The sequence below is a fragment of the Sorex fumeus genome, unplaced genomic scaffold (genome assembly GCF_029834395.1).
Source record: "Sorex fumeus unplaced genomic scaffold, SorFum_2.1 ptg000100l, whole genome shotgun sequence".
Lineage (NCBI taxonomy): Eukaryota > Metazoa > Chordata > Mammalia > Eulipotyphla > Soricidae > Sorex > Sorex fumeus.
Window position 1 is genome coordinate 10,430,274 of NW_026606157.1, and position 19,739 is coordinate 10,450,012.

Consider the following 19,739-nt stretch of genomic DNA (forward strand, 5'->3'; position numbering starts at 1 on the left):
GCCACTGTCCCCAGGTGCAGGTTTGATCCGGCAGCCTCACACTCCGACCTTAACCCAACGATATAGCCCCGCACGTCTTCCATGGCCAGGACTGAACCTTTTGATTTGGGGGCTGAACTATCTTCTTCCATTTTAATTTGGTTTTAGGGCAGACCCTGACCTTGACTTCCTTTGTACTGAAAGAGAAGCTGGAGTTCCGTGGACTTTCAAAAACATTTTAATTGTATCAGGGGGGCTGGAGAGGCCAGACAGAGGCTGCTGTAACTGCCTTGCATGCAGCCGACCCCGGTTTAATTCCCATGGGGTTCCATGTGGTCACTAACCAGTGACCAATACTGACCAGTGCACCCTAAAGGTGTCAGGGTGACCCAGAAAACTGGGGTAGTGTTGGGCCCAAGCAGTCCTTCATCCGTAGAACCTCAGGCCTGGCTGGGCAAAAAAATTGCTGAGCAGGGACCCCTGAGTGAGGGGCTCTGGGTCCCTGGGGCACTCACCGAGAGGGCCCTTGATCCTCGAAGACACAGAAAGTCATTGACTTCCCACCGGCCTAAGCTTCAGATGACCAGCTATTATCTCAGTGGCCACGTTCACCACCCAATGCCCAAGTATGGCCCATCAGCACCCAGGGAGCCCCTGAAGTGGAGCAAAAGCAAAAACTCCGACTGGGTCCTTCCCACCCGCCCCACCTGCCCCACCCTCCTGGTCACCGCCATTCTCTCATCAGAACCTTCCCTTGCTCTGCTTTAGTCTGCGGTCCTGCTGGGATGGCTCACGAGGCAGTGCTCAGGGTCCGGGGCCGTTCCTGGCAGTGCTTGGGGGCCACACAGCACCCAGGGCACCTCTGGGCATGTGCTCTGCCACTTGGGCCACCTTTCAGCCCTTGCTCGGCCGCTTGACCTTCTGTGTGAGTGAAATGGTCCAACGCTCGCCTTCTTGAGACAGAAGTCTCGTTCCCACTGATGGGTTTTGTGGGTGACTGTGAGCGAATCAGCTCCTAGACTCACTCACAGGTCGGGAATGAGGACTCACTTTCACCGTGCCGCTGGCGTTGCCACAACCCACCCTGCGTGCGCGTGTGTTGGATGTAGGGTTCCTGGAGACCCTCCTCAGTTCCAGCCACTGATGCTGAGGAAAAGCGAAGACTCCAACTGGGTCTGTTGCACCGAGCGGCTGGTCCCCCTGGGACCCCATCACCTTCAGTGGTGCTTTCACTGCTGGTAAAGTCATTGACGTATCCGAGTTCGTAGGGCAAAGAACATCAACTCTACTCTGGGAGCACCGCCAACACAGCCCCCACACACCAGGATGAGCACCATTTCACTCAGCGGCAAGAGGCCAAGTCAGGTGTCCGACTGGGGCACTTCACAGCAACCCAGAATATCTGGAATATTCTTCCCCAGCAGCCCCTACAAAATAAACGCATTCTTTTTTTTCCTTTTGCTTTTTTGGGTCACATTTGTCCATGCACAGGGGTTCCTCCTGGCTCTGCACTCAGGAGTCACTCCTGGTGGTGCTCAGGGGACCCTTTGGGATGCTGGGACTCAAACCCGATTCGCCCGGGTGCAAGGCAAACACCCTCCCCACTGTGTTATCGCTCCAGCCCCAAACCCATATTTTTATAGTCCCAACACTCCATTTTTTCTCTTTTTTGGGGGTCACACCGGCGATGCTCAGGGGTTACTCCTGGCTTTGCACTCAGGAATTACTCCTGGCGGTGCTTGGGGGACCATATGGGATGCCAGGAATCGAACCTGGGTCGGCCGTGTGCAAGGCAAACGCCCTACCCGCTGTACTATCGCTCCAACCCCAAACCCATCTTTTTGTAGCCCCAACACTCCAATTTTTGAAGAGAAGATGACCACTGAAAATATTAAGCATAGGGCTAAGTGACGGATCCAGCAACACACATTTAATATTCCCATCTTAAATTTTTATAATGTAAGGTAAGGTAAAGGCCCTCCCGTTGATCGTCGATTTGCTCGAGCGGGCCCAGTAACGTCTCCATTGGAGACTTTGTTGTTACTGTGTCTGGCATATCGAATACTCTCGGTAGCTTGCCGGGCTCTCCGAGAGGGGCGGAGGAATCGAACTCGGGTCGGCCATGTTGGCCGCTTGTAAGGCGAACGCCCTACCCGCTGTGCTATCGCTCCAGCTGTGCCACTTTGTATTTATCTGGTTCCCTTCCTCCAGGGAGATTAAACATGTTAAGTATAACATGTTTGTCCTCATTAGGTTCTTGAGATATCTCCTCGGGTGGTGAAAAAACAAATTATCCTGATAATCCTTCCAAAGATTCTAATATTTTAAAAATCATATATATGGTCAGAGAGACAGTACAGGAGTTAGAGCACTTGCCGTGAGCACTGCCGACTTGGGTTCGATCCCCAGCATCCCATATGGTCCTCTGAGCACTGCCAAGAGTGATCCTTGAGCACAGAGCTAGGAGTCAGCACTGAGCACAGCTGTGTATAGCTTCTCCCTCCCCTCCCCATAAATAATTCATGTATATGTTGAAGCGTCTTTGATGAGAAGATTCTACAGGTATAAGCATTGTGTGGTTTTGTATTAAGGCAAATGACTGTAACCAGGACCACTCACTTCCTGTGACCTCAAACCTATCATCAAACCAGACATCAGCTTGGGGACCCACTATCATGTGTGTGTGAAAAAAAATAGTATGTGAGTAGGAGTGTTTGAGTACGTATGGGTGTGAATGTCTGTGTGTATATATGAAAAAGTGCGTATGAGTATGTATGAGTGCGAACGTATGTGATTCTGTGGATGTGTCTAAGAGCGTGTGTGCATGTGTGTGAGTGTGATTGTGTGTATATGTGGGAAAGTGTTTATGAGTGTGTGAACATGAGAGTGTGTGAGTACGTGAATGAGAATGTGCATGAGTACATATGTGTGTGAGAGTATGTGAATACGTGAACATGTATGAGTGTGTGTGTGTGTGTGTACACTCACTTACACCACTCAAATACTTAATCACTTAATCACTTAACTTCCCGTTTGTCGTCGATTTGCTCGAGCAGGCGCCAATAACGTCTCCATTTGTCCCTGTCGCGTGCTAGTGTAGCCCAATGGCATCTGTTCGCTCCGGGAACATGAAGGGCCTCAAACCGACCGTTCATGATCTTCAGGAAGAAGTCTGACCATCTGGTAGGTGGGCGGCCACGCGGTCTCTTGACATCCCGTGGAATCCAGTCGGTAACAGCTCTAGTCCAGCGGTCGTCTTTAAATCTCATTACGTGACCAGCCCATCTGATTTTCGACACCTTAGAAGAGCCTGGCAAGCTATCCGCTGTGTATTCGATATGCCAAAACCAGTAACTACAACTGGTCTCCACTCAAATACAGAACCTAAAATTTCAAGAATTCTTTTAGTTAGGACTTAAAAGTGCCAGACATTATGGCTATGGCAAATGATTCATTTGGGCATGTCCGTCGTCTACACATTCATCGAGACACATGTTCTATTTCAGACTGCATGTGACTGGAGGTGGCGGGGCATGATCTATTCAGATTCTCTTTGCGCTGAACCTGGAACTGACTCTCCTTTGTGGGTGCCGCTTTCACCAATCCGCTCCTTGGCGTGGGGGCTGTGGCACTTGAGTGGGTCCTTGCTGTGGGCTTACAGGGTCGAGAGCTCGGGTGCGGCGGGCCCCTGGGAGCCGACTCCTCCGTGGAGGGTCTGCCTGCAGTTGAAGTTGGGCCTCAGAGGGGGCTGACGCCAGGTCACGCCCTTCTGGAGCCACGGTTGTGTCTTTGTCCAGCCCCCACTGATCGGGGAGGGAGGCTTCCCTGGGCCAGCCGGCCGCTGAACTGAAGCCGTCTTGCCATTTTCCCCACCCTGGCCTGTATGGCTAATACCAAACGCAGAAACTGTTCTTTACTTCTTATTCTTTTTTTATTTTTTGAATGTTGGGCCACACCCAGCGATGCTCAGGGGTAACTCCCCTGCACTCGGGAATTACTCCTGGCAGTGCTTGGGGGACCATAGGGGACGCTGGGGACCGAACACGGGTTGGGTGCGTGTGAGGCAGACGCCCTCCCCACCATATTATGGCTCCAGCCCCCGTTTCCTACCGGCTTTTCTTGAGTCCCAACAAGTAGAGCGAGTTTCCCCGGAATGGTTCTCATGTTGGGGTCCATCTAAGCCACTTGCTTTGTCCTTTTTTTAAAATAATGTAGGAGTACCGCTATTTGTTCAGCCATTGATTAAACGGATTGAATTGACCATGAACTCCACATTACTTTTTTATTTTATTGTATCACCGTGAGATAGAGTTATAAAGCTTTCATGTTTGAGATTCAGCCATACAATGATGGAACACCCCTCCCTCCACCAGCACACATTTTGATCACCCACATCCCAGTCCTCACCCTGCCTCTGTGGCAGACAATTTCCCCAATACTCTCTCTCTCTAATTTGGGGCATTATGTTTTGCTCGGGCTGGAGCGATAGCACAGCAGTAGGGCGTTTGCCTTGCACGCAGCCAACATGGCCTTGGGCCCGAGTTCGATTCCTCTGCCCCTCTCGGAGAGCCCGGCAAGCTGCCGAGAGTATCTCGCCCGCACAGCAGAGCCTGTCAAGCTCCCCGTGACGTATTCGATATGCCAAACACAGTAACAACAAGTCTCACGATAGAGACGTTACTGGGCCCACTCGAGCAAATCGATGAACAACGGGAGGACCGTGACCGTGATGTTTTGCTCAAATTTTCCCACCACTATTCAAGCCTACCTGCCAGGGTGAGACACTAGATAATTTATTTTCCATAGCCCATTTTGAATATCATAAGAGCTCGTACAGCCGCAATTATAAATATGAATTTCTAGATTGTAAATAGCTGGGTTCCAGAGACATCTCTGTGTGGCACTAATCCATTTTGGGATTCAATTGGGCGTTGCTTGGCCTGGGTTGTTGGTGCGCTAAGATGGATTCTGGAGGCAAATTGTGGGTGTGACAGCCAGTCTGCTGGGCAGGCGGGGACCAGGGGAGGGACAGCCCAGGTCCTCTGCTGCCATGAGGCCTGAAGATTTTGTCCTGAACTTGCATACCTGGCCCTTGCTTGTGGAAGATCTTGGTCCCCAGAATTCCATTTGGAGTAGGCGGGGAGACTGCACCTACTCCATCTGGGGTGCCCTGGTGATATTCAGTATGGGGCATCTCTTTTTTTCTTTTTTTGGTCACACCCGGCGATGCACAGAGGTTACTCCTGGCTCTGCACTCAGGAATTACTCTTACTTCTGGTGGTGCTCGGGGGACCATATGGGATGTTGGGAATCGAACCTGGGTCAGCCACGTGCAAGGCAGATGCCCTCCCCGTTGTGCTATAGATCTGGCCCCACCCACTTTATCCTTACATGATCATCCCACAGTGCAACAACTGTGGCCGGCTCTGCCCTCGGGAAGCAGCCAACATCTGTACATCAACTGAACCCCGGGGAAAGGGGAAAGGAAGGCTGTCGCACTGCCTGTCTCCGGTGCCCCAAGCACAGTCTCCTGAGAGAGAGAGAGGACCAACAACGGTCTCCCTCTCGGGCCTGGCCCGCAGGCCTGCCACGTTCTTCATGTAGCACTGTCCTCCCGTTGTTCATCGATTTTCTTGAGCGGGCACCAGTAACGTCTCACAACAAATTGTGAGACTTGTTGTCACTGTTTTTGGCATATCGTATACGTCACGGGGAGCCTGTCAGGCTTTGCCGTGTGGGCGAGATACTCTCAGTAGCTTGCCGGGCACTTGGAGAGGGGTGGAGGAATCGAACCTGGGTTGGCCACGTGCAAGGCAAACGCCCTACCCACCGTGCCATCGCTCCAGCCCAAACTAGAACCTCCAAACAAGCCCTCAAGGTCCACGTTCTTCATAACCGGCGAGTTTCCCTGTGCTTCCTTTCAGCTGCTGTACTTCCTGCTGAGCGCGCTGGGCCTGGTGGTGTGCGTGGTGGCGGCCGCCTTCGCTGCCCACCGCTCGGTGCAGCTCATGCAGCTGTCCTGCGAAGCCCTGCCCGGCGCCTGCCGCTGCACGCTGCCCTCGGCCGAGCGCCTCAGCCGGGCCTTCGTCTACCGCGACGTGAGCGACTGCAGCAGCATCACGGACACGCTCAAGCTCTTCTTCCTGGCCCAGGTGGTGCTGAACTCGCTGGGCGGCCTGGTGTGCCTGCTGGCCTGCTTTGTGATGTGGAAACACCGCTACCAGGTCTTCTACGTGGGCGTCGGCACGCAGCCCGGAGCCGCCTCTGGGAGCCGGCAGCAGAAAGTGTGATGGGTTCTGCTCGGGGTGGGAGAGCGGAGAGCCTGGGTTAAAGAGGAAGGAGGGAGGGCGGGATGAGGGAGGGAAGGTGGGAGGCAGGGAGGGGGGAGGGAAGGAAGGAAGGAAGGAAGGAAGGAAGGAAGGAAGGAAGGAAGGAAGGAAGCTAGCTAGCAAGCAAGGAGCCTTTTTGACAAGAACAAATCTTCACTGTTTTTGATGAATATTTTTATATTTCATAGGACATGTAAAAGCATTTTTTCCCCAGGTTTCCATAGTAATTCAAATAAAAAAAATTTGTGGCCCAAATAAGATCCAAGTCGACAGGAATATTCAAAGCGCAGTGAGCAGGGGAGAAGTGCAGATCTCATCTGAGTCCGGCCCCAGCCCTTGGCCCACAGGGTCCAGGCGAGGCGATGCATCTTTCCTGGGGGGGGGGGTCACCCTCCCACTGTGCTCTGGGGGCGTGCAGAGGAGGGCAGAGTGCCCTGCCAGAAGTCCAAACAGATCGACTCTTTGTTTTCCTTTGTGGAGATTGTCTCCAGGCACGAGACCGCAGAGCACAGCAGCGTGGCCAAGGAGAGTCTTTGCAAGAGACTCAGTAAGGGGAAACCCCGAAGGGGGCAGCCCCGGGGGTCCCTGACCTGGCTCTGTAGGTAGATCCTTAAACTAAGTGCTGGGGAAGGTGAGGAGCTTCCCGGGAATTGCAAGTTAGTGGTAACTGTGTCCTTAACGATGTAAAAGGTTTAAAAATAATTGCATTATGCATCTCTTCTCCCATATAAAACAAACCATTAAAACTAATTTCTAGCTAATTGTGAATAATAATTCTTCTCAGAAGTCTACTTAATGAGCCCTGGTTGTGCTCACACAGCACGGTCGGCCGGTGTGAGGCGAAGTTATTCTGACAAGAGGAGAAACTCAAAGACTTCTTTCTTCTGGAGGCCAAGTTTTACAAGGAAGAAAAAAATGTTTTATTAATAGCTCAGGTTAAAAATACCCATTTAAACAAAAACAAGAGCATTTGTAATGGGGACTGTTTATGCAAATAGCACATTGGTGATCTGTTGTAAAGTCTCTTGGCAGCGAAGCCCTCTGGAGAAAGAGTGGGGAAGGCCCGGGGGTTCCATTCAGCAAACTGGGCGTGAGAAGGAATTCTCTTGGGGCTTCGCACGCAGCCTGTTTGGGCGCTTGGCTCACGTTTGAGGGTCTTGAGTTTCCCACTGAACGGGAGGGCTGCATTTCTTGCTGCATTTTTGGGTAACTGGGACTTTAATAATAATAATAATAATAATAATAAAAGCTCCAGTAGCTTCTGGAGAGAGGGGCTTCTTTTTGATGGAGCGTAATTATTAAATATGGGACAGTGATCAGTGCTTCCAAGAGCGCCCGCCAGATGCAAGCAGAGCTCACCGGGTAAAAGCCATCGGGGCGCGTGCTCAGTCACTGTGCTCTCCCGAGAGCTGCAATGCAAGATAATAACTGAGCTCGATTTGCTTATGGCTTACTGTACTAATCAGGAAATCCTACCCTCAAAGAAAAACATTTCTTTGTTGGCCTTCGAAGAGGGAAGAATAATTGCTTATGATTAACGTGTCCGTTTCAACACACTGTAAATGTCCAAATAAAAAGGAAAGTGATACGCGGTGAGTCGGGGAAGAGTGGGTGGCTCTTTTGCCCTCTGATGCTGCTGATGTGATGCTAAGCGCCTTGAGTATGTGGACTTGCTTGGAAAAAAAGAATGGCCTAGGCACATTCGCTCCAGTCCTGAGGGCCTGCGGGGGAGAGGGGGTGGTTCATGGAAGATTCATGCAGAGTGGAGTTGCAGTGAGGAAGGAGTTAAGGCTCACACGCAAATTACACCCACTTGCCCTGCAGAATCCTGAAGAACACCCTGCCCTGTCCAAAACCCCCGAACTGAGCCCTTTCTGTCAGTGCAGTTTCCTACACAGAGACAATGAGCAGACATCTGGGAAAGCATCAGTGAATTCTTTCAAGAGAGAAGCATGAGCTTCCTGCCCCCTCCCTGAGGGTCCAGCCCCGGTGGACACCCGCCCTGAGCAACTTTTTGCAGCAAAACTGCAGGTTTTCATCTTAGCAAATGAAATTCTGCACACGGCCAAGACTCTCTCTGCATGGCAAGTGGTTCACGGGTGATTTTGCAGGCCCAGGGCAGCCTGGTGCCCACACTTCCTTGCCGTCAACAAGGCGAGCCCACAGCCAGAGCCGGAGAAGCACCTGGCCTGAGGAGAATCAAGACGCACCCGTGAAGGACGGGGACTTGGCAGTGGTGTCACCGAATCACCCCAGGATCCACAAGGCAGGAGGAGAAAACCTTAAGGGCAAGAAAGAAGAAGGAGGCAGAGTCCTGCTCCAGGCTCTCTCCGACTATCGATCCACGGAAGAACCGCGTGGCAGGCAGAACGCACCGCCCTGGGCTGGAGTCGAAAGCATTTTGAGGTTGTGTTTTGCAAATATTGAAGCTACAATTACGGCAACAGAAAGGGAACAGCTTTGCACTTAGCAAAATGTTACATCGCAGAGTTGACAAGGAGCCAACACGGTGACGCTCTCCTTGAAACCATCCAACTGTAAGGTTCGCGCCATCCTCCCCCTCTCCTGCGGGAGAACTCGGTGAATCAAGGCTTCGGAAGGGGTGTGGGGGGGTGGGGGGACGCGGCCGGGACTTGGCAGGGCTTGAAGCAGGGGAAACTGCAGCCTGGACGTCCAGCCGTCGGAACCCCGGCCGCCAGCTGTGCTGTCTCGTGAGTCCCACCTGCTCCTCCTCTCCTTCCCGGTGTGTGTGGGCAGCGCCCTGGCACCCTGCCCAGTCTAGCTCTATGCCGGGCCCTGGGAACCGCCCCCACGGGGCAGGCCTTCCTGTCTTCTCTCTGCACCAGCCAGCAAAACCCTCCCCTGCATGGTTTCTCTCCGTGCCCAGGCCGGCAGCGTCCTCCCACAGGCAGACGCAGTCCTGCGTGCAGTATCCCTGTGATACGGCCACAGGGCAGGACAAGAGAGTCGGCAGCATGACGGTGGAGCACAGACATGAACCCCCGGGACGTCTCCTTAAGGCCCAGGGGTTCTTTATTACACAACTGCAAACGTGAGGCCGAGCTGGAGCACTGGCACTGAGGGCTTTGCCCGGTGGCCGTGAGCTGTGTGGGCCGACCCGGGCCAGCTCTGTAGTCCCCGGTCAAGCGTCGCCCGGAGCAGCCCCTCACAACAACGACAAACTCACCCTGAGACCCGGGCCAAGTGCCATCAGAAAGCGCCTCTCCCCGTGTCTTGCTCGTGGCCATCACAGTCCCTAGGGCCACTGGGGTCGCCTGGAGCACCTTCGTGCGTCGCAAATACAGCGCGGTCACACCAGTAGCACGTGAGGAGAGCCTGGTGAGGCCCTGGGCACGCTGCTCTGGACAGAGGCACCGTGGCGTGGCACGGTCTGTGAGATGAATGCCCGAGGTAGTTTGGGGCTTGCTCTTCCTTCACTGCCCACCCCCTCCCCGGGCCTCCCCTTTGCACTTGGTGCTGTGGCCTCCCCCTGGCCGACCTGAAAGGGTGGAGGAGTTAAGTGCTGCAAGGCGGCTGTTTCCCAGAAAGCCCATTTTTCTTTTTCATTTCTTTCTTTTCTTTTTTTTTTTGCTTTTTGGGTCACACCCAGCGATGCACAGGGGTTCCTCCTGGCTCTGCACTCAGGAATTACCCCCGGTGGTGCTCAGGGGACCATATGGGATGCTGGGAATCGAACCTGGGTCGACCACATGCAAGGCAAATACCCTACCCGCTGGACTATCACTGGTCTATCACTGGCCCACCCTGGTCCTCTTTTATGGTCCTACCTAGGCTGAGTCCCCTTCCTACCTAACTTCTGAACTCCCCCCCCACCACCAGTCTCTAGCCCCCAACGACTTCCTTTTCTTTCTTTTTTCTTTTTGGGTCACACACGGCGATGCACAGGGGTTCCTCCTGGCTCTGCACTCAGGAGTTACTCCTGGCAGTGCTAGGGGGACCCTATGGGATGCTGGGAATCGAACCCGGCTTGGCCGCGTGCAAGGGAAACGCCCTCCCCGCTGTGCTATCGCTCTGGCCCTGAGGCCCATTTTTCTTGGCGAATAAAACGCCCGTGGCCTCTGAGAGCTTGGTGTTGGGGCCCCTGTAAAGCGTGGGCTCTGTCGGTGAGTGTTCTCTCCAGAAACATGGTTTTGGGCATGGCCGGCGTGGGTCCTCAGGGCTGCTCTCTGTCTCTCTGTTCCGGGCACCGCCCCACCTTCGCCGAGCTGCACCTGGGGTGCAAATATGCCAATGAAGCAGCCGTGCTGGAAACTGCCTTGCAGAAGGAGCTGGGGACTCGGACCCAGGGCCTTGGCGGCCTCTCCAGGGCACGCAGGGCAGGGCGTGAAGAGCTTCATCCGGGAAAGCAGACAGGAACAGTTGCCGTCCGAGCCTGCTGATCCTCCCCATCCACCCAGGGGTGCGTGCAAAGGGGCGGCGGCACTCCGGGCTGAGGTTGGCAGCAAAACCTCGAGAATGCCACAACAACAATAACAAGGAGGTGAGACAGTCGTCCGGGGCTCACCTCGGAGCCAACTTCCGGCCCTGGGTGTGAGGGCGGAGGGCCCTCGGCCGGACCGTGGAACCTTGAGCTCGTCTCCTCGTTTGTAAAGGGGGAGCAGGGTGCCAGGGCCTCGGCGTCCTGGCAAATACCGTGGTGCGTGGTGGGCGCTTCACCAACACCAGGCTTGGGGGGAAACCCCCGTGGGGAGCCACACAGCACACTCCAGGGCCCTGCCCCAGCCCCTGACACTGAGCGTCACTGCCAACGTGGTGTGGGGGGCCCGACCAGTGGCGAAGCGTGTGGAAGTTCAGCTTTCAGGACCCTCCGACCCCAAGCTTGGGTACACGTCAGCCCTGGGTACGGCTGGGCTCTCCCAGGCTCCCACCCAATGATTTAAAACCCCGCCTGGCCCCCCTGGCTGTACGGAGGTGGGACGGGATTCTCTGTGGTGGGGTGTGAGGCCCTCATGCCAGTTGTGCCCTGTTTTTTTCTGGTCTCCATGGAAACTGCTGTGGGGTGGAGGTGCGGCAGGTCTCCGGAGGGTCCCAGCTCTGGCACTGCTGGGAATCAGAGGGGCTGAACAGACGTGGGCCCGGGGCCCCTGCAGGCTCTGGGCTGTGCCTCTGCTCTGCTCTCTGACACGCCCCTCGAGGGACCTCGGCCCCACCAGGTGTGGCTACAGTGAACAAGATGCCACCTCTCTGGGCCCAGGGGCAGGGGGATGGCGGGAGGCCCTGTCCCCACGTGCATGTATGTCCATCTGCCCTGCCATGGGGTGCCAGCAGGCTCACTCCTGGCGGGATCAGGGGGACCCTATGGGGTGCCGGGGCTCACACCCGGCCTGGCTGAGCACCCTGTCACTGTGCCATGGCTCCAACCCTTATTTTCAGCTTTAGTGGGACCGCTTGCTCGCCCGCAGAGACGCCGAGGTTCAGGGCCGGTGCTGGGCCAGGGACAGTTCAGCCATGGGGCCTGGAGCCGTGCCCAGTCTCGGGGAGTGGGCTTGCCACGGTGAAAGCCGCACCTGACTGAGCTGGGCTTACACTCAGGGTCCCCCCGCTGCTCTCCTAGCCCTGGGGCCCCCTCACGGCCACCCCCACCCTTATTCAAAAGTCACCGTGGGCAGCTCCAGGGGAGGTGACCAGGTGCCCGGAAAGGAGAGGCCGTCCTGCCCGCCTCAGCTGCCGGGTGAGAACCGACAAGGGAGTGTGACCCGAGTGCTCAGGGGTAGCCGAGCCCGACACCGTGTGAACATCACTCATTGCATCCGCCACCGAGGAACATTCACCTGGAGGTGGGGGCCCCCAGGTCCCCCGGCCAGCTCCCTCTGCCCTGCGGCGTGGGCCGTCCTCCCCCAACGCTGGCCCCGTCGGGAGGAGGCGCTGGCCGGGCTCTGGGCCACCTGCAGGATGTGGATGGACGGGAGGGCCTGGCTCCCACGGGGTCAGAGGGCACCCGCGCAGCCGGAAGGGGAAGCCAGACGCGGCCCCGTCGAGTCCGTGCCAGCTGCCCGACGCCCGCGGCCACTCCCGAGCTGGCCGTGCCCGGCCCCATGGCTGTCCCCCCCCTAGAACTGGCCTCACTCCAAGGCGCGAGTGGTCGGACCAGCCGCGGCCAGCGGCCCCCCTGCTCCTTGGCAAAGGCCGGAACTGTGACTTTGCAGGGTGGTTTCTGCTCCCCCCCCCCTCCCCTCCCCTCCCCTCCCTCTCTCCCTCTAATTTCCAAACTGCGTTTCTCCCCCTCCCCCGCCTCCGCCCCAGCCTGCGGTTTCCCTCTCCGGGTTTCACCGTCTCCTGCCTCCAGCCGAGAGACTTGGCGCGGCTCCTCCTGAGTCACGGTCTCGGCTGGTGGCTGAGCCCAGGAAGCGCCGGGCTCGCCCGGGAACGGCCGACCACACAGCCTCCCCGCAGCCTGGCGGGAGTCCGGCCCCTTTGTTTGGAAAGAGCCTTACGTAACCGCTGCCCTGAAGGCGCCTTTGTCTTCCAGAGGGAGGGGCGCGGCGTGGGGGCAGGGCGCAGACACCCACCGGGACGCTGAGGACCCACAGACCAGACGGACGGACGGACAGGCAGGCAGCGGGGTCTCCAGGGCGAGGTCCAGGCACCCTGCGGGAGAGCCCACCACCCCTCTCCCAGGATCAATACCCACCCGCTGTGACCTCACCCCGGGCTCCAGAGAACCCTCAACTCAGGGCACAGGAAACAAAACACCAGGGGACTGGCCTGTGTGCCCCCCACCTGGAAACGTCCATACACAGGGTCCCCGGCAGGATCAACCCCTCCCCACCACTCTCTGATCTGACCCCTCTGTGATCACTCTCTCACCCGAGCCCGCCATCACTCTCTGACTTGAACCCCATCACCCTCTGACCCGAACCCCATCACTCTCTGACCTGACCCCCCATCACTCCCTGACCTGGTCCTGATATGCTGCAGCATTGGCAGCACGAGACGTCTGGGCACCAGGACGAGGGCTGTGCGGGAGGGCCCAGTTCCTCCAGCCCCGGGCTGTGGGGGGCCCGGTGCTCACATCCCCACCCCGGCAGCCAGCGTGTCCTGAGCCCCACGGGGTGCGTGTCACGGACGCCTCTCTGATGGGCCCTGCTGGGAATCCCGAGGGCTACTTCAGTGCTGCACCTCCAGAGGGAAGACGAGACCCTGGAGCGGACTCCGTAGCATTCAGTTAAGAATGAAGAGGCCGAGGCTGCCCAGGGGCTCCCAGGCCCTGTGTTCCAGACGTTTCCATCTGGTTCTGCGACGGAGCAGCCCTGGAGAGGGGGAGGGGTGACACCGCGGTCCTTCCCAGGCCCCCACCTGTCCTGGGGCGGGGGACCAGCCAGTCGATGATGACTGGCCCGTCCTGCCCTGGAGAGCAGCTGCACCTTCCCACTCAGCTGGGGCCTCCGCAGAGCGTCCCAGGGGCCCCTGGCAGCAGCCCCGCAGCACGGGAGGGGCGCACCCAGCTGCATCTCACCACGGGGTCTCCGCTCTTCAGCTGAGCCACGCACACCCATGCCAGATGCGGCTGTGAGGGTGCAGGGCTGTGTGTGGGTGCAGGACTGTGTGTGTGTGTGTGTGTGTGTGTGTGTGTGTGTGTGTGTGTGTGCAGGGCTGTGTGTGTGCAGGGGGCTGTGTGTGTGCGGGGCTGTGTGGGTACAAGGCTGTGTGTGGGTGCAGGGCTGTGTGGGTGAGGGGTTATGTGTGTTCAGGGCTGTGTGTGTGCAGGGCTGTGCATGGTTGTGAAGCTGTGTGAGGGTGCAGGGCTGTGTGTGTGGGACTGTGTGTGTGTGTGCAGGGCTGTGTGTGGTGCAGGGCTGTGTGGGTGCGGGGCTGTGCGTGGTTGTGAAGTTGTGTGAGGGTGCAGGGCTGAGTGTGTGCGGGGCTGTGGGGGGGCTGTGTGTGGGTACAGGGCTGTGTGTGGTGCAGGGCTGTGTGGGTGTGGGGCTGTGTGAGTTTAGGGCTGTGTGAGGGTGCAGGGCTGTGTGGGTACAAGGTTATGTGTGTGTGCAGGGCTGTGTGTAGGTACAGGGCTGTGTGGGTGTGAGGCTGTGCGTGGTTGTGAAGCTGTGTGAGGGTGCAGGGCTGTGTGTGTGTGTGCGTGTGTGTGTGTGTGTGTGCAGGGCTCTGTGTGTGGGTGTGGGACTCTGCGTGGGTTTAGGGCTGTGTGTGGGGGGCTGTGTGGGTACGGTGCTGTGTGTGTGTGTGTGTGCAGGGCCATGCGTGGTTGTGAAGCTCTGTGTTGGCCTGCGTGTGGTCACTGCACTCCGTGGAAGGAGTCCTAAGTGGCTGGTGGCCCCGGGTCTCGTCCCCTGAGCTGAGCGGGAGCCCTGCCCACACACTGGGGCGTCTTCCCAGGTCCCTCCATCCTGCCACCTCCCCTGGGGCCTTCACACCCAGGTGGCCTGGGGCCAGTGGCCTCCTCAGGGCTATGATGACAGGATCTTCCACCTCCAGTGTTTAAATGGGGGAGGGGATGGATTGGGGGGAGAGCCTGCAGCAGGCCCCAGCTGGACCCGACACCCCGGCACCCCACAGGGACCCCAGCCCCACCCCGAGTGATCCCTGGGCATGGAGCCAGCTGTGGCCTGAGCACCGCTGGCTGGGGCCCAGGGCGAATGCCCGCATTGTTTGGGGTTCTTCCTTCCAGGGGACAAGGAGCACCCCAAAGCAGAGACGCCACGGCCTGGCCTGTCTCACCTGAAGGGGGAGGGGGCAGAAACTCAGGCCGAGTCCCATCCCCCCACGCCCAGAGTTCCAAGGCTTCTGTTTGGTCCCTCGAGTTTCCTTTGGACTTGAATGTGCCAATTCTTCCTTACAAGGTCATGGTGGGGCTGGAGCCATAGCACAGTGGGTAGGGCGCTTGCCTTGCACTCGGCCGACCTGGTCGACCTGAGTTCGATTCCTCCGCCCCTCTTGGAGAGCCCGGCAAGCTACCGAGGGTATCCCGCCCACATGGCAGAGCCTGGCTAGCTCCCCGTGACGTATTTGATATGCCAAACACAGCAACAACAAAGTCTCACTATGGAGACGTTACTGGGCCCGCTCGAGCAAATCGATGAACAACGGGAGGACAGTGCAGGGCAAGGTCATGGTGACAGTAGCCCAGCTGGGGAAAGCGCCGTGGGGGCTGAGTGTGGGCCTTCGGGGCCAGCTCCCGGGCCCAGGGGCTGCGTTCTGCTTCCTTCCAGAGAGACGGTACAACCGGGAGGGCGCTTGTCTTGCACACGGCTGGTTCAATCCCTGGCACACACTCTGGATTCTCCCCAGGGTCCCCACCAGGAGCGATTCCTGAGCACAGAGCCAGAGCCAGGAGTGAGCCGAGCACCACCAGGTGTGGTGCAAAAATCAAACAAAACACAAAACAAAATAAAACAAAAGCCAGCAGCAGGCTGCCATGTCAGAAGCCGCAGAATGAATTTCAGGAAGGACGGCAGCCTTTGATGTGTGAGGAGTGGAGGCAGTTACCAAGGAAACCTGGAGTCCCCCCCCCCCCCCATCCTGCCAATAATCTCACCTGCAGGCTGTCACGGGACAGTGCACTGGGCCTTTGCTGGAATAGATTCAGAGAGAGACAGTACAGGAAATAAGGCCCTTATCTGCCTGAGTATGCCTGACCCTGTGTAGAGCTGGAGTGAGCACTGAGCCAGGAGTCAGCCCTGAGCACTGAGTCAGGAGTCAGCCCTGAGCCAGGAGTAAGCCTGGAGCCAGGAGTGAGCCCTGAGCCCTGAGCCAGGAGTGAGCCCTGAGCACTGAGCCAGGAATGAGCCCTGAGTACCATCGGGTGTGATCCCAAAACAAACACAAAAAACAAGTAACAGCATTTTCTTCCCACTGGGAGGCACGGAGAGACTGGAGACATATCACAGCCAGGGCCGGTGAGAGGCCTAGAGAAGGTGCCTCTGGAATGCCAGCCAGTACCTGGGTACCGAGAATAGGGAGAGGAGCGCTACCTGGCGAGAGAGTACGTGTCAAGTCATCTGCAATAAGCAAAACAGGGCCCCTTTAGTGAGACGTGGGGACCCCCAGGATGACATTAGGGGCCATCGGAACTCACGTTTCATGGCTGGCGAGAGCAGAGATGGGAACCAGACTTCCTGAATTCCAGTGTGTGGCCTTGGGCAAGCCACCGCGCCCAGTGTTCCCTGACTCAGTTTCCCCATGTGAGGAGCGTGGATGAACACACTCACTAAAGACTGTGTCACGGCTTGAGAATAGTGCATGTATTGGGGGGTGATTATAAGACTCAACAAACTCGAGTCAGAGTCTTGTCAGGAATTTCAGGCCAGCCCCTGAAATTTCTAGAGCAAAATTGGTACACAGATTTATAAATCTTTTTCCTTTCTCCAGAGTCTAAGAACAAGCCATCATATCTCTGCCCCTTGCAAATGTTGGAAGTTGCAACGCAGAGAATTTTTTCTTTGTGTTTTTTTTCTAAAAATATATCTGCCTTCCTGTCTGCTTTCCTTCCTTCCTTCACTCTCTCCTTCTACCTTCCTTCCTTCCTTCCTACTTTCCTTCCTTCCTTCACTCCTTCCCTCCTACCTTCCTTCCTTCTTTCACTCCTTCTTTCCTACCTTTCTTCCTTCCTTCACTCTTTCCTTCCTTCCTTCTTCCTTCCCACCTTCCATTCCTCCTTTCCCTCCCTACCTCTCTCCCTCTTCCTTCCTTCCTTCCTTCCTTTCTTTCTTTCTTTCTTTCTTTCTTTCTTTCTTTCTTTCTTCAAAGCAAAATTCAGTTGTGTATTTTAATGTCAGGCCTTAAGAGATGGAGAGCATGTTGGCAAAGCATCTTTATCTCGAAAGCGTGTGATATATTTTAAAGGGAGCATTTGGTACACACATGTATCTGTCGCACTCCTGCTGTTCATCGATTTGCTCGAGCGGGCACCAGTAATGTCTCCACTGTGAGGCTTGATGTTACTGTTTTTGGCATATTGAATACCACACGGGGAGCTTGCCAGGCTCTGCCGTGTGGGCAGGATAGTCTCGGTAGCTTGTCAGGCAATCTGAGAGGGTCGGAGGAATCGAACCCAGGTTGGCCGCTTGCAAGGCAAACGCCCTACCCGCTGTGCTATCGCTCCAGCCCGCTATGCATTGTAAATGCCATAAGGAAAATGGGAGGGAATTGGGATTTGTTTTCCATTATTGCAAATATGTCACTCATGTCCTTAAGAGTAAGAGAAATCCCGGTTGCTTTACCATCCAGTTTATTAAAGGACAAGAGCCAAAGTTCATCTCAAACAGAGTCCCTCTCTAGTCTCCTGCATGACCTGTGTTGGGGAGTGGGGGCGGGGGAGGGTGGTCAGAGCTTTAGAGGCTGACCTGGAGCCCTGGGCGCTCTCTGTGGCCAGTGGGTGGTGGACAGGCCCTGAGTCATGCCCTGGTCACTCTTTCTCCCACACACACAGATGACTTCAGGTTACAATAATGACCCTTTTTTGGGGTTTGTTTGTTTGTTTGGTTTTGCTTTTTGGGTCACACCTGGCGATGCACAGGGGTTCCTCCTGGCTCTGCACTCAGGAATTCCTCCTGGCAGTGCTTGGGGGACCATGAGGGATGCTGGGAATTGAACCCGGGTTAGCCGCATGCAAGGCAAATGCCCTACCCGCTGTGCTATTGCTCCAGCCCCACGACCCTTTTAAATACCACATGAAACACAGCCTTTGCGGCCCGGGGGTTCGGGAGCGGGCCGGGCTTGTCGCCCCTGTGTGTCCCTGAACAGCGTTTGCCTGGAAAGTTCCGGCTTCTTTCTTGCAACCTCGCTGTGGTCATTTTCTCCCGACCCCCTCAACGCGGCAGTCACTCTGGGTCAGGCCCTCGGCAAAGCCGGGCAAGAAGCTCCTGGTGACCAGAGGTGACTCGCGGCTCTGGCGGCCCTGCACGAGGTGAGTGTGTCCCAAGGTGGCAAAGGCAGCCCCGGGGCCAGGAGATCACACCCGCCAAGGGCTTCTCCAAGGCTCTTCTCCGCCTGTGCCGGGGGTGACTTGGAGCTCACGCAACCTCCGCCCAGGCCTAAAAGTGGGTTCTAGACACGACGGCCGCAGAGCTAGACGAGCCGAGATTCCCGGCGTGCCTGCAGACGAAAATAGAACGGCAACGCAGACAGCAGCGAAGGTGGCCTCAGCCTCGGGGGCAAAGACTCATGTCCCATGAGGCCACAACGGACACCCCGTGCCGTGTCCTGGGGGGGGGGGGGGCGGGGGCGGAACCGTCGGGCTCAGGGACAGAGAAAGCAGCAGGGACAAGACTGGCCACGGGCAGGGGGGAGCCGGGGACGTTGGCAGAGGGAAGTGATGCTGGTCTGGAACAACGGACGCCTGACATTGACGTATCAGGACGGCTCTGGAATGCACGGTGCCTTAATCTAAAAGATGGATAGATTTTAAAAATCACAGCAGGGCTGGGACTACAGACAATGCACCCCCCACCCTTTCCCAAATGCTCTGTCCCAGGCTGTCGGGCTGCCGGCCTGGGTTCTGTGCTCTCCCCTGGGGAGCCAGGGGCTCTGGGTGGGATGGGGCTGGAAGGTGGGTGTGAGCGATCACTGTTGTTCGGAGTCTGCAGTCCCTGGCTGTCTTAGGCTTCGTGGTCCCTTAGGGAGGGAGCTGAGAGTGGGCCTCAAACCCTTCACTTTCTCCTTCACTGCCTCTCCTTGCTTAGTTAGGGCTGCTGGCAGGGGTCCGGTGACATCCTGCCCTGTCCCATGGGTCCCCAGGGACTCCGCCCTGCCTCTCTGAGCAACACTAAGCCCCTGCCTGCGTGGGCCACATCCCTCTGCTTCCCTTTCTCCTGTAGGCTGAACCCCATGGGCATTTTGCCTCTGGAATCTCTGGTTGGGCCTTTCCTGGGGGCAGGGCCTGCAGTTCTCTGAGAACCTCTGGGTGGAGCCCCTTGCTCCAGGACCCCTAGGAAGCGAGGCTCAGGTCCCCCCATCCCTGGGATGAGGCCCCCATGAGTCCCAGATATTGCAGTGTCTGTGGAAGACATCTGCATGCCTTTTCACATCATCACGGAAAACACAGTTAGAGTTAGCCACCTGCTTCCTGGGCAAGTAGGGGTGTGTGCAGGGGCTGGGGATCCCAGGGCCCAGCAGTGAGTGGGATCCACTGAGGGTCGGATGGGGAGGCGGGCTGGAGACAGGCGCCTGCAGCCATGTTGACCTTCCCCGGGCAGGCACGGGGCCATGTCTCGGGCCACTCACCTGTGACCGGGAACACGGAGGTCGCCCTGTGACTTCCTCTCCAGCTGCTCCAGAGAAACCCCCGAGGTGTCGGCAGAGACTCAGGCCCTGGGTGCTGCTCTGGGAATGGGTGGGCTGCTGGGGCCTGGACTAGCCTCTTGGACCTCCACTGGCCAGCGGCAGGCATCCCTCATGGTGGGCTCAGGCCCTGGGGTGCTGGGGGGCACGTGGGCATTCCCAGAGCCCAAG

At 57.0% G+C, this 19,739-nt stretch overlaps 1 protein-coding gene across 1 annotated transcript in view; it reads left to right on the plus strand.

The window, feature by feature from the left end:
• SSPN (sarcospan) overlaps nucleotides 1-6,299 on the plus strand; it is a 40,655-nt gene extending 34,356 nt beyond the window's left edge. The window contains exon 3 of the mRNA XM_056134631.1: nucleotides 5,904-6,299. Coding sequence (XP_055990606.1) covers nucleotides 5,904-6,269 — 366 coding nt within the window. The 3' untranslated portion in view covers nucleotides 6,270-6,299. The remainder of the gene's footprint in view (nucleotides 1-5,903) is intronic.
• The last annotated feature ends 13,440 nt before the right edge of the window (nucleotides 6,300-19,739 follow it).